The sequence below is a fragment of the Bos indicus x Bos taurus genome, chromosome 11, assembly GCF_003369695.1.
Source record: "Bos indicus x Bos taurus breed Angus x Brahman F1 hybrid chromosome 11, Bos_hybrid_MaternalHap_v2.0, whole genome shotgun sequence".
NCBI lineage: Eukaryota > Metazoa > Chordata > Mammalia > Artiodactyla > Bovidae > Bos > Bos indicus x Bos taurus.
In genome coordinates, this window is record NC_040086.1 from 2308785 (window position 1) to 2322228 (window position 13444).

General features: G+C 54.3%; 1 protein-coding gene across 1 annotated transcript; it reads right to left on the reverse strand.

The window, feature by feature from the left end:
• Nucleotides 1-352: 352 nt before the first annotated feature.
• On the reverse strand, nt 353-13388 carry TMEM127 (transmembrane protein 127). Its single transcript, XM_027554567.1, has 4 exons — nt 13234-13388; nt 12493-12810; nt 3461-3625; nt 353-2772 (listed from the first exon to the last, which is right to left on the reverse strand). The coding sequence occupies exons 2-4, from the start codon at nt 12734-12736 to the stop codon at nt 2465-2467; spliced, it is 717 nt and encodes a 238-aa protein (XP_027410368.1). The 5' UTR covers nt 12737-12810; nt 13234-13388; the 3' UTR covers nt 353-2464.
• Between the last annotated feature and the right edge of the window lie 56 nt (nt 13389-13444).

Below are 13444 nucleotides of genomic sequence, written 5' to 3' on the forward strand. Positions count from 1 at the left end.
ATCCTTGGTTCCCAGCCTTGGAACCTCGGGGTGGAAGCTGTCAGGATTAGAGGACTGTTTAGGTGCGGATGCCTCGCATGGAACAAGCAGGGTCAAGTCCCTTCTAACTTTTTAAAAATTATGGCACACTTCCTCAATTTGTTTTGTGTGTGTGTGTGGCCATGCCACAGAGGATCTTAGTTTCCTGACTAGGGACTGAACTTGTGCACCTGCAGTGGAAGTGTGGAGTCCTAGTCACAGGACCGCCGGGGAACTCCCTTCTTCAATTTCTCCTGCTTCTCCCACAGGCAGGGAACAAACCAAATTGGGGAAACTGGGACAGAAAAATGACAGGGAGCCACTGGCAACTGCATTCTTATTTGCGGTTTCTGGTTTTTTGTTTTGTTTTGCTTTTTAATTTTTTTTTCTAGGAAAAAAAAAAAAACACAACCAGGGGAGTTTATATGACAACTATCAGTGTCAGGAGGGCAAGGGAAAGAGAAAGAAAGGCTAGAGGCTTGGGGAGCGAATAAAAACTGGATTCTGAACCACGTGGAACGGCTCACAGGGTCCTGGGTGTGGGTCCTCGTGAGATGACCGGTCACTTTGGCATGCGTGTTCAGTGCCCGGTCTCCTGTCTGCCAGCTCAGACCCCCAGGGTCAGAGAGAGCTGTCCACGTCCTGGAAATCCTCCAAAGACAAACTCGCACGTTACAGCAAGATGAGACTGATTTGAGCTCCATAACTGTGCTCAGGTATCACGCATTCTTGCCTGAGAGAAAAGTCCGGAAGAGTGTGAGTCGCCATGGGACGCTCTGGCATCACACTGAGCCCCAGGAGGCCGCTCACTCAGGCACAGGCATGGCTTTCACTGCCCACACGGACATCTGTCTAGACACCTGTGGGCAGTCTGGCCATGGAAGGACAGGGGACATGGCAGTCCCTTCGAGCCACAGGTCAACGATGGTGTCCGTTCTCCAGTCTTACTCTGTCTATGGCCTGTGAAGGACACGAAGATCTGTCTGCTTTTCTGCTCAACCCTGGACACTGATTCCCAAGAAGCGTGGCCATCTGGATCCGCACCGAAGCGCTCAGATTTCTCCCACTTGATGCCCCAGGTCTCAGGGCAGAAAACTCAGCTGATCCAGGGCCATGTGTGGCAAACAAGACAGCCGGTGACGGCCGGGCAAGAAAGAGCTGGTAGCACACTGTGAGACCAGAGTACATTCAAGAAGGGGAGGGGGTGTGCAGCAAGCCACCGCCCCAAGTCACAGTCCAGGGGACCCGCCGAGCTTGAAGGACACAGGCAGGTCTGCTCATCTTGACCAGGCGGCTCTGACGCCTCACGCAGCTGGGGTCCCCTGGTTGTGGTTCCTATGTGGAGGGCGGTGGGCTTCCTGCCCTGCTGCAGCCCCTGTTTCTACTTGGAGGCCAGGTTATGTCTCAGCGCTGCAGTCCTGAGGAGCACCACGCTGGCCAGCCAGCCAGGCCACAGTCCTCAGCCCACCGCCGGGCAAGGATGCAGCTCTGGGTCCCACAGGAAGGCCCCCAGGGGCCACGGTCACTGGGAGGGAGGGAGAGGGGGACGGAGGAGGGCTGCATTCTGTCGGGAGAGATTCGGGGAGCAATGGCCAGGGACTGGAAGGGACAGTGGCCCCAAACGCTGCAGGGCCAGAAGGAATGGGATCAACAGACGACGTTCTCGTCACTAGTTTAAAAAGAGAGTATTGGTGGTGTTGCTTGGCTGTTTTTTCCCTTTTAAAACCACTCACATTTTAAGAGGTGATGGGGCTGGGGAGATGCGGCCCTCTTCACACTGGTCCTTTCCAGGCCTCAGGAGACCCACTGTCCCCACCGGGTCTCGGGCCACCAGCAGGGATGGGCGGGGCGGGCATGTGCTCTGCTTCCTGGAGGCCATCCCTTCTTCCCGCAAAAACAGGACCCATGTGACGGGCAGTCCAAAGACTAAAGTGCAGAGAAATCCACAGAGTGGGCGGCCCTGTGCTGGGTTTTCCCAGAAGGGGCGGGAGAGGGGCTTGGTCCAGAGTTACCGCTAGGGGACACATGGGGACAGCTACAAGGCGAGCCTGCGGGGCATGGTCCCCTTTCTCTTGAGCTCCAGGGATGCTTCTTCCATCAGGGACTGTCCACTGCTAACAGAACCCCAGGGAAAAATCTCAGCCTCAGAGATCAGGCCCACAAAGGGGGAAACGTGTATGACCGTCCCTGGTTGGTAATGACTAGTGACCGTGGAGGGAGAGGCAGGTTCAAGAGGGAAAAGAGTGTGTTATCTAAAATCAGTGAACCCCAGGTTTCGAGAGTGGGGATCCAGGAACAGCCCCAAAGGTAGAGCCTCTCCCGGGGAAGGTTGGTGGCGGTGGTCAGGATCCTACCAGTGAGACCTGCTGGGGAAAGGAGCACCTCTGGGTGGGGGCGGCGCTGTAGAGTGGGGAGGGCGGCCCAGGACCAAAGCCCACGGCGGGCACTACGGTGTATAGGCCGGGGGCGGCTGGAACTGGTTGATGACCTCGTACTCTGCCGGGTAGGGCTCGTTCTCCTCCATCTCCGAGAGCAGCTCCAGCGCTTGCTCCTCCTCCTCCGTGGGGTAGTGGCGCAGGAGGTTGGCCGCTGTGGCCAGGATGGAGGCCCCGCCAGCGCCAGCCACCAGGTAGAAGCTGACGGCAAAGGTGACGTAAACCTGGGACCCGTGGTACTTCTTATGCTGCTGCTGCTGGGCCAGGATGAGTTCGGAAGCCCAGTAAGAGAAGCCGATGACTGTGGCACACTGCAGGACTGGGGGGACAGAGGGAAAAGGGGGTTGGCAGGCACCCCGCAGCCTGGGTGCTTGAACCAGCTGCAGCCTTCCCACCCAAACCCCATTCTCAGAGAAGCTGCCTGCCCCCACACCCAGTGCCGGGGAGCTCGTATGGCCAGGGTTGGGGACAGAGGCCTGACCCTGCCGAGGCCGGTCAGATTCTCTCTGTCTTAAGAATTCGGAATTGGGCTGCTAGGCCTGCTGGAGGTCATTGGATGCCTAAGAGGAATAGGTATCAGAGTCAGTACTAACCCAGGTCAAATCAACACAGCAGCCCCGTCATGAGGGACAAGAGAAGCCTTTTACCAGCAGAGCAGCCTGGTCTACAGGAATGGTGAGGAGAGGGAATCTGAAACCGTGCGTTCCAGGGAGACACAGTGTTTCCTCTCTGGCTCCTTCTGGGCCCCATGAGCCCAGCCAAGCTTCAGATCCCATTCTTGGAGAATGATGACAGCTCTTAGAAGTTCTAACAACATTTGCTCCCTCCGGCTCAGCCGAGTGGGTCTGCCCTGCTGCCCCATGCCGCCCCTCTGTGAAAGGCCATAGCTGGAACGAGCAGCAGGAACTGTCTGCGCGTGGAAAGCCCTCGGTCCCCACTTGCGACTCCAGACAGGATGCCCCAGCCCCGTGGCAGTCGGTTCCACACTGCGAGTGGCCCAGGCTTACCCGTGAGGATGTGGGCAAAGGCATAGCGACGGGTGATCTTCAGGGCGGGATGCTTGGGCCCGAAGACATCCAGAAGGAACGCAGAGAGGCTGCACAGGATGCCCAGGAAGCAGAAGGCGGCGATGACCCGCAGGAGCAGGACTGTCTGGGGATTCATGCAGAAGTCTGCAGGGGAAGAACCAAATCCTCAGGGCTCCCAGGAACACCCTGGGGCAGGAAGTCCCCACCTGGGAGGAGTTCTCCCCACACCACAATCCAGGGGAGCTAGGAGAGGACCCAGGGAATCTGCAAAGAAGGGGGAGGATCCTCTATTAGCAGACAGGACTGCTGGGTCACTGCTCCCATGAGCCTCGAGTCCTTCCCCCTTCCCCCTCGGGACTAGTCCAAGTGCAGCACCCGACTTCAGTGGACAGTGGACCCTTGAACAATATGAGGGTCTACTCATATGTGGATTGTTTCTCAAGAGTACTATACGATCAGAGTTGGTTAAATCTGAGATGTGGAATCACAGATCCAGAGGTCAACTATAAATTACATAAGTCATACATGATTTTCAACTGCTGGGAGGGTCACCATCCCTAACCCCATTGTTGTTCAAGGGTTAACTGTACTTGCCACGCTGTTCTAATCATCTTTAAAGACTCTGAGAATTAATGTGACATATTAACCCATTCTGCTAAAGTGTGCTTCCAGCTGGCAGGAGAAGCCCCTTGACTTCTGAGCTGAGACAGCCAAAGGGACAAGGGCCAGAGTCCCCTTTGAGTCCATTCTCTATCCAGTCACTCCGTCCTCTTTTTCACTCAAAAAGACACTGAAGGGACTTCCCTGTCTGTCTAGCAGTTAAGACTCTGTGCTTTCACTGCAGGGGGCATGGGTTTGATCCCTAGTTAGGGAACTAAGATCCCACATGCCACACAGTGTGGCCAAAATAAGTAAATAAATAAAAAAGAAGCTGAAGCAGCTTAGAGAACCATAGAATTACAAGCGAGAACTAAATACATGAGGAAATCTGGTAGACTGGACCTCCTTATTTATTTTTGCTCCTCCCCAAATCCTACTAAAACAAAAAAAATTTTTAAGACCTAGACCTGCACAAAGAGAGGAAGGGCAAAACAGAATTCTGAAAACTGGGAAGTAAAGGGTCTCAGAACTAGAAGGGACTTGACACAAGAGATAAGCTGAAGTATAAGCCAGAAATGGGAAAAGCTAAGAAGCAGATTTATACCACAAAAGCGTGAAAGGTTCAGAAGCCGACAGCACCGAATACCTTCTAAAATGAGGGCAAAGCCTTTGGGGGCTGCTCGCTCTAGCAAAAACGAGGGAAGGGACCAAGAAAAAGGAAGATGCTAAAACAGGAGACCCAACGTTCAAAGAGTGAGGAGGCCCCAGGGTCCTGGTGAAAGACCCCAGGACGACAACTGCACACCAGACACAGCGAGCAGCCTACATGTTCTTCTGGGACTTCAACATCGTTCTTGCTTTCTTTAAAAAAATATTTTTTTTTTATTCCATCTAGACTGCACTGTCAGTTCCCTTTGATATCTATGCAACCTGCCACAGTTCTAGAAACACAGACAGGATAAAGGCTGATCCAAAAAGAAACCATTTTAAGCTTTGATAAAAAGTAGAAAATGGGCCTTAACTTCCCCTATTCAGCCACCAGCAAGTTCTTCTTTTATTTAGACCATGGATCACCAAAATGGACTTGGAAAATTTTGAAAAGGGCTGACGAGATTTACACTGTCCACTCCTTTCCTGAGTTTGGATCTCAGGCCAAGAGGCTGTGGGATGGTGGTTATCCCTCTTAGGTGCACAGAGAAACAGCAGAGTGCTGGCTGAGAGCATGTGCCCAAGCTGCAGAGGATCTGAGCTCTTGGTTTGGAGCAGGGCCTGGGAATCTGAATTGCCACAAGCGGCACAGGCGGCTTGAGCCTTACACTCCAGGAAACACTGGATCCAAAGGAAGAGTCCAAAAGCTGGGGAGGGCACCTGAGCTCAATCAAGCTGACTGGAATCACCAGACGTTGACTAGCCTCATGGGGTCACCTGGCCTGAGGCCTGGCCTCCCACAGAAAAACCAGACCAGATACCCAGGGGACCTGGGCCTTTGTGACAGCGCACACTTCTGCCTCGGGCACAAAATTCGCCAGGCAGATGTTGGCCGAGCCCACATGACTCATATGCCTTGATCTGGCTTCAGGTCACCTGCCAAGCTGCCCTCAGAGCTATCTGTCACTCTCCTGTCAGCTGACCATCTGTTTGGAGCCCACTCATCCAGCCTGGGTGATCGCCTGCTGCCAGGAGGCCTGCCTGTGCCTAAGCTCTGCCAGCAACAAGGTCCAGCCTTCACTTACTCTGGCCCTGCGGGCCTGAAGGAGCCTAGAAGCCCACAGGGCCTCTCTGAAACAAAAGCTCCCAGACACGGGCCGTGTCCTGGCTGCACTGTGAACGTTGCTAAAAGCTCTACGCCACAGTTCCAGGGGTCCACGTAGCACACGGCAGGGACCCGGCAGGATGCAAGTATTGTTCTAGTGCCCCCAAGAATAACTTCTGAGCAGCAGGGTGGAAGGGTTTACATCACACTCTGCTCTGCAGCAGGCTGAGGTCAGATTCCTCCCACATTACTCAACATGGCCAGGCCCTCTGAGTGATGCTTTAATTGTGCTACTCGGTTTTAATTTAACAACTAGTTTCAACTGAAAAATGGAACACCCAGGGCTTCAGAGATCCTTTCTTTGGTGGCATAGTGACTACAGGATGTCCACTGTATTAGCATCCTTTTACAACATACAGGATCCTTTACACACGTCCAGGGGCCTTATGTTTCAGAATATCCTTATTTCAGTCACAAGGAAGACTTTCACAGATGTTCAGCTGCCCCTCCCAAGAGATAAACATCTTTTTTTTTTTTTTTAATTTTATTTTGGCCACACCATATGGCATGCGGGATCTTAGTTCCCCAAGCAGGGATTGAATCCAAGCCCCCTCCAGTGGAAGTGCAGCGTCTGAACCCCTGGACCTCCAGGGAAGCCTCTCAGCTTCCTTGTTGGCAGTTTCTTGCGTTGCCCTCCAGGGATGCCTGCCTGCGCACACAGGTGGGGCAAATGTTATCTTAGTTAAGCCTCACTCCACTCCAGGGGATTCGTCATCCGGTTCAGATGAGGAATCAGAGGCTCCAAGAGGTTGTGACTTCCTGCAGGTCACACACAGCACAGAGCTAGGCTGCGAACCAGTGTCAGGCTCCCTCGCACTGTGATGCTCACCATCACCAAGCACCAGAGTCAGCTGCCTTACATTTCCCCGATGGAGCTAATCGATCAAATCCTGAAGAGCTGGATTTGAGTGAGAAGTCAAAAAGGACCGTGGATGCTGGCAGAGCCCCGTCAGCACGAGTGGCCGCTGAGCTCACTACGGAAACAGCTGGAAGCATGAAATCTCTTCTAGGCCAAAAAGGTTTGGGTTGTTAAGCAATAAATGGAGCTCCTCCTGGGAATTATTGGGCCAAACCTGTTGGGTGTGGTCTAAGCTTCAGCAACCATCAGAGCCTGGTTTTTTTTTTTTTTTTAATTAAAAAAATACATATACTGTGTACTTTTATTTATTTATTTTTGGTTGCTCTGGGTCTTCGTTGCCGTGTGCGGGCTTTTCTCCTCTTGCAGCGAGCAGGGGCTACTCTCGTGGCGCCTGGGCTTTTCTCACTGCGGTGCCATCTTGTGTTGCAGAGCATGGGCCTAAGGCCTTGGGCTTCAGCAGTTGCAGCTCCCGGGCTCTAGAGCACAGGCTCAGTAGTTGTGGCATATGGCAGGTGGGATCTTCCCGGATCAGGGATCGAATCCGTGTCTCCTGCATTGGCAGGTGGATTCTTTTCCACTTGGCCATCAGGGAAGGCCAGAGTCTTGACTCTTAAAAGCAGAAGGCAGGGGACTTCCCTCGTGGCCCAGTGGCTAAGACTTCGAGCTCCCACCACAGAGGGCCTGGGTTCAATTCCTGGTCAGGGAACTAGATCCCACATGCCACGACTTAAAAGACTCGCATGCTGCAACCAAGACCTGGTGCAGCCAAACAAAGAAATATTAAAAAAAAAAAAAGCAGAAGGCATATAAACTGGGCACCCAGTCTCAGTCCCACCACAGGTCATGCATCACCTCGAGCAAGTTGGCCTTGACATCTGCCCGCTCACCTGTCAATGGAAGCAATGACACCTGCCCCATCTGCACAGGGGCCCTTGAGGGCAGCCAGACCCCAAAGTGCCAGGAAGGAGCAGCCCCACTCCCTCTGTGCTGGGTGGCCACAGCAGTGTCTTCCTTGGCATGCCTTTCCTCCCAACACCAAGAACTGCCCCGTCCACGCACATCAGCCAGTGGGGGCTAGAGGATCAGCACCACGGGGGTGATGACATGGTTCAGAGAAGGGGCTTTGCACCCACAGTTCAAATAGGTTTTGTTTCCACCTGACTGCTTTATGCTTTTCTCCACTCTAAAGTTCTGAGCAAACCTTCCAGGTCAAGGGGGAAAGCCAATGGAAGCTTCCCTTGGAGTGATGCTGACAGATACCCCAGAGCCCTGCCCCACGCCCCCGCGGTGCTCTCATCAGAGGGTCTCAGAGCACGCAGCAGAGACAGGCAGCGTTACCCCAGCCCTCCTTGGAACCCTGCTCAGGCTCTCCTGGGGTCGGCATCTCAATGTCCCTTTCTCTCCTCCCCTGCCAGACATCGGTGTGGCAGGGAGGGCCATGAATATCTGCTTTGTTGAGAGGGCTGCCTAAAAGCAGCCCATCCTCAAATGCTGTGTGTATGTTGTTTTATTTATGAAGAGAAATGGCAGGTGGAGCTGAATTTAGATCCCACCAGCGCCGCATCCACTACACCCTGGTCAGACTGAATGCACCCTGTGCTCCAGTTGTGCTGTGGCCTGTTTACTTCGGTAACCATTGCTTGCCTGTCCCCTCCAGTCACCGGGGAAGAAGGCAGCTGCTGTGTAATAGGATCCCACAGACCTGACTTTGCCCAAGGTCACTGGTGAGTCACTGGGCTGGATTTGTTTGGAAGGCCCCTGCTCTTCCTGTCTACCTGCCCATGGCTCTCATCCCCTCCTGACCCAGAGAGGCAGCAGGCAGGAAGCTTCTAGTGGCTTCTCGCCAGTTCCCTTCTGTTCCTTCTCCTATTCCCCCCTCACTGGAGTCCTTGAGTCAGTCCTTCCAGCATTCATCCACCCACTTTATACAGCTGCACCCTACTCTTGACTTTTTAGCTTCCAGACAAGACTTCTGACACAAGACTCCAAGAGGGCCCTCCACTGCCCAGCTGGGTCGTCCCACAGATCCCAAGGGTCCTGGCCAAGCTGCCTCCAAGGATATGCCCCTACAGGATCTGGAAATGCCAGCTGCATTGGTCACCACCCCTCAGACACACCAGCCCTTCCCAGAAGGCCTTTGACCTTCCCATGGCTTGCTGTCAATCATGATCCCCCCAACTTCACATCTTACACTCCCTCATTCTCCAGAGATGTTTCCTGAGCCTCTGGTCCCGGCTGCCCCCTTGCTGGGCACACTTGAGGGGCAGAGAGGGCTTGAGGCTCAGAAGGAATGGTTATCTGGGCTGCCTTGTTGGGGGCCACCAGAGGTCTGGGCATGTCTCTGGCCCCCTGGCCCAGGCTGAAGAGCTGTGTGAGAAGGGGGCAGCCCCGGGGAGCAGAGGAATTCCCAACAGGATCTTTCAAGCCGTGGCATTTGTAAAAGCCTTCAGGGCTCTGGGATTGAGAGAGGATGATGGGCTTTGACTCAGCCCAGCAATGAGAGGGGAAGAGGAATAAAGAACATAGTTTTGCCTGGGCTTGTGAGAAAAACTCAGCCAGAATGGGGAAGTAAGAGGCCCGGGACAGCTCGGACGGAGGAACAGTCTAGTGTGCACTGAGGCGCAGTGGTGAGGGTGGAGTCCATGCCACTCGGAGCAGCTGGGTGCCCCTTAGCAAGAGACCAGCCTGGGCCCGAGACCTGAGAGTGTTTGTGTGTGTATGACGGGGGTGATGATAGTTACCTACCAAATAAAGAAGTCGTTTAGGTGACACTACAGCCAGGCATGAAGGGTGCTTAGTGTGATGCCTGGTACTCAGGCAAGGGGCCAAGAAACGGGAAGGCATCATGCCAAAGCCTGTTGGCCCGCTCCACTCCCCATCACCTGCAGAGACCTGGCAGGGTCTGCTCTCCGTCTGGAAGCACCCACAGGCACGAGGCCTGTACCCCACAGCTCTGGCCTCTCCTGAGATGGGGAATAGCGAGGCTTCCACACTAGGATTTCTGCTAGACCCTGAGGCTTGGCACAGCCCTACAGAGTAGCAAACGACTGAAGGCCCAGCGGGCACCCAAAAGCCAACTGGTACAGAGAAGAAGGAGGCTTCCCTGGTGGACCAGAAGGTAAAGAATCCACCTGCAATGCAGGAGACCTGGGTTCAATCCCTGGGTTGGGAAGATCCCCTGCAGAAGGAAATGACAACCCACTCCAGTATTCTTGACTGGAGAATCCCGTGGACAGAGGAGCCTGGCGGGTTACAGTCCATGGGGTCACAGAGAGTCAGACATGACTGAACAACTAAGCACGCACCAAGAAGAAGCAATCAGGGACCTTCAGATTCTTTACCACCTTCTGTGACAGCTCATGAGGCAGCACTGTCAGCTTTGTTACGGGACACCAAGCGCTCCCAGCTTGCAATGGCCGCCGAGACCAAGGTAAACCAGGCTGAAACCATTCGTGGGCTGAGACCCCTAAACACATGGACGGGCAGGCACCATGTAAAGGTGGAGGCGACCTGCCTTATAAAAGACAAAATCCAGCTTGGATAATTTCTCAGAAAAGGTAGATACGTGTGTGAACAGAGGAGAACAGAACCAATAATTTACTTTTGATGTGCCTTTGACAAGGATGTAGGCCAAAGTGAGATAAACCATTGTGAGGTCGTTCCTTACGACAGCTAAAGTAAAGCAAACATAACGAGATGGCATCACTTTATACTGATGTCAAAAGTGAGGTGAACTCAACTCTGCCGTTCCCAGCTGTGTGCCCCTGCAGAGATCATTTCACTTCTCTGAGACACAGTTTCCTGGACCTTTGGAATGAAGACATGGAATCAGATGGGCCCCTCCCTCCATCGCAGGAATTTTACAAGCCTTCCTAGGAACGATCTGAAATAGAGAGGCATCATGAATTCCCTTTCAGCTTGGGGGCTTTCCAGGAAGCTAGTGGTAAAGAATCCACCTGCCAATGGAGAAGATACAGGAGATTCGGGTTCAATCCCTGGGTCGGGAAGACTCCCTAGAGAAGGAAATGGCAACCCACTCCAGTATTCTTGAGGAGCCTGGCAGGCTACAGTCCGTGGGGTTACAAAAAGTAGGGCACGACTGAGCATGCATGTACACTCCCGGTTTTGATGCAACACCAAGCACCTGAAATACTGACCACCAAGGGGATCAACTGCAAGGTCTGGATGAAGCGGTGCAAAGTGGCAGCTGTGCCTCAAGGCAAGTTCTGGGGAACATGCTAACAGAAAAGTCACCCTGACTCGACTCAAGCTTGATGGGCTTTTTGCCACAGAGAAAGCTGCATAGCACGTGGTCTCCATCCTGTGGGTAAGTGTTAGTGTTAGTTGCTAAGTCGTGTCTCTCTGTGACCCCAGGAAATGTAGCCTGTGAGCTTCTCTGTCCATGGTATTTCCCAGGCAGGAATACTGGAGTGGGCTGCCATTTCCTTCTCCAGGGGATCTTCCCCATCCAGGAATCAAACCTGGGTCTCCTGCATTGCAGGTGGATTCTTTACTATCTGAGCCACCAGCGAAGCCCATAGGTCTTAGTGAGCCAACACACTGAAAGCTATCATCACGGTGATACCTGGAAATAAACCAGAAGCCCCCATCCTGTTCTCTACAAAATCATCCGAAAGCTTTGAAAACTCAAGAGAAATACGAACCAGCAAGAGAACTCTCAGAGAAAGACAACATTAGGCCACAAGGACAGGGCTTTTCAGCCTCGACCTGCACAAGTGGTGTATGATCCAAGGCACTCAAAGAGAACTTGACCTTTTCACCAAACCCCAGGCAGTGTGAATCCTTAAACAGACAATGTTAAAGATACCTAACAGGAACAGGAATCCGAGATATGGGGCAACACACATCTGGAATGAATTACAGCCAGGAGTGGCACATGGAGAAAACCTTCAGGAATGGTTCAAAAGGCCTTGAGGGTAATGAACTCTGCTGTTAATAAGGGCTGTTTGCAATCCACTGACCATTTTCCCTGTAAAAACCAGGCAGTGCAATACTGCCCCCACACCACACAGCCTGTACCTTCATTACCAGAGAGGAAGGCTGGGAAGGATGGGCTACAGGCCTCCCCTGTATCCAGTAAAGATGATGGTCTGGTTCCCCTTTCTTCTGCTTCCCTGGCCGGGAAGCACCATAATGAACAAAGCAAACTTACCTCATTCCGTCACACTTGTGAGGGTTCCACGAGCCAAACTCCTATTGTTTTACTGAGGGTAGCAATGGAACTGACTTCTGGTTATTGAAAATACCGTAGACTCCCTTTTTCTCTAACAATCCAAAGACTGCAGAACTCACAAACATCTTTTAAAATCTTTAAAAATTTTAAAGTTCCTTTTTCTCAAGCTGACCACCCCGCCCCCCGCCCCGACCAAAAAAAAAAAAAATCTTCCTGTATCTCGGGCTCCTTAGAAGGAGACAGGTAATTGGGATGCCTAGCACCCTTATCTTCTCTCTGATATACAGCGCCCTTCCCCCAAAAGAAGCCGAAAATAGCAGTCCAGATTACCGTGGAGTTGAGGAGTGGGTGCTTGGCTGAATAACATCAGAATTAATGAGGGGCCGGACCCCAAACAGAGCCACCTGGTGGGCAAGAACATCAGGCAGCAATGGGCTGTTTCCTTCAACCAGGTGCCTACCCCAGGCTATCTCAGCTCCAGTCCGCACCCTTCCGAGGATGCCCGGGAGCCCAGAAAGAAGAGGGCTGGCGCGCAGCGCCCTCACCTTTCAGCAGGTCCGGGTGCACGTAGCCTAGGACGTCGGAGACCCCCAGCTCTTGGCGGGAACAGGTGCCACCGTGGATGTGCAGCCAGGCAGGCTCGGCGAGCGCGGTGCACAGCGCGGTGATGGACAGGGCACCCGGCAGGGCCGAGGCCAGACTACGCTCCGGCTGCTTGGGCAGAGTGCTGCCTCCCGGGCTCCTCCGCCGGCGCCCGCCGGGTAGCCCTGCGCCTCCGGGGGCGTACATGTCCGGGGCCGCCCGCCGTCGCTCAGCGGTCGCTGCTGGTAGCCGCCGACCTCCGCGGGGCGCAGAGAGCCTGCCTGTCCGGGGGGAGGAGAGCAACGTACTGGGTTCGTAGCAGGTGAGGCTGGAGGAAGGCGGTCAGGGCCGACCCCAGGGGATGGGGGTGGGACCGAGGGCTGAGCAGAGACAGAAGAGCTGCAGAGGTTCGGGGGGCGGGGACGGGGTCCCCGGAGTGGAGCTGCGGAGGTGCGAGACGATGACCCGGAGAGGGCTGGGGGCCCGCTGGACCTTGGCAGAATACAGTAGGGAGAGGGGCTGGGGCGGAGGTATCCGTTACTGGTGGAAGAAAGAGCCGGACTCGGGGTCCTGGCCAGAGGGTGCCCAGGGGCGGAGGGCCAAGCTGGGCCGCAAGGATCGGGGACCCAGGATCTGGGAACTGCGCTCTGCGGTGCGATGTCTGCCCAGATAGGACCCACCCCTCAACGACTCCTGATCCTCACCAGTCAGCAGGCTTCAGTGCCGGGATGGCGTCGTTCCGTCCCGGTCACGGGCTCCTCAGTTACCCCGACCCGAGAGATCTCAGGGCCCAAACCCGCAACGCCCGGACAGACCCCGGCCCGATCCACTTCCGGCTTCCTCCACCTCTGACCCCGCCTCCTCCGGCTCCCCGCCCCGTTCCCGGCGCGCGACACAGCCCGGGCGCGCCGCCGG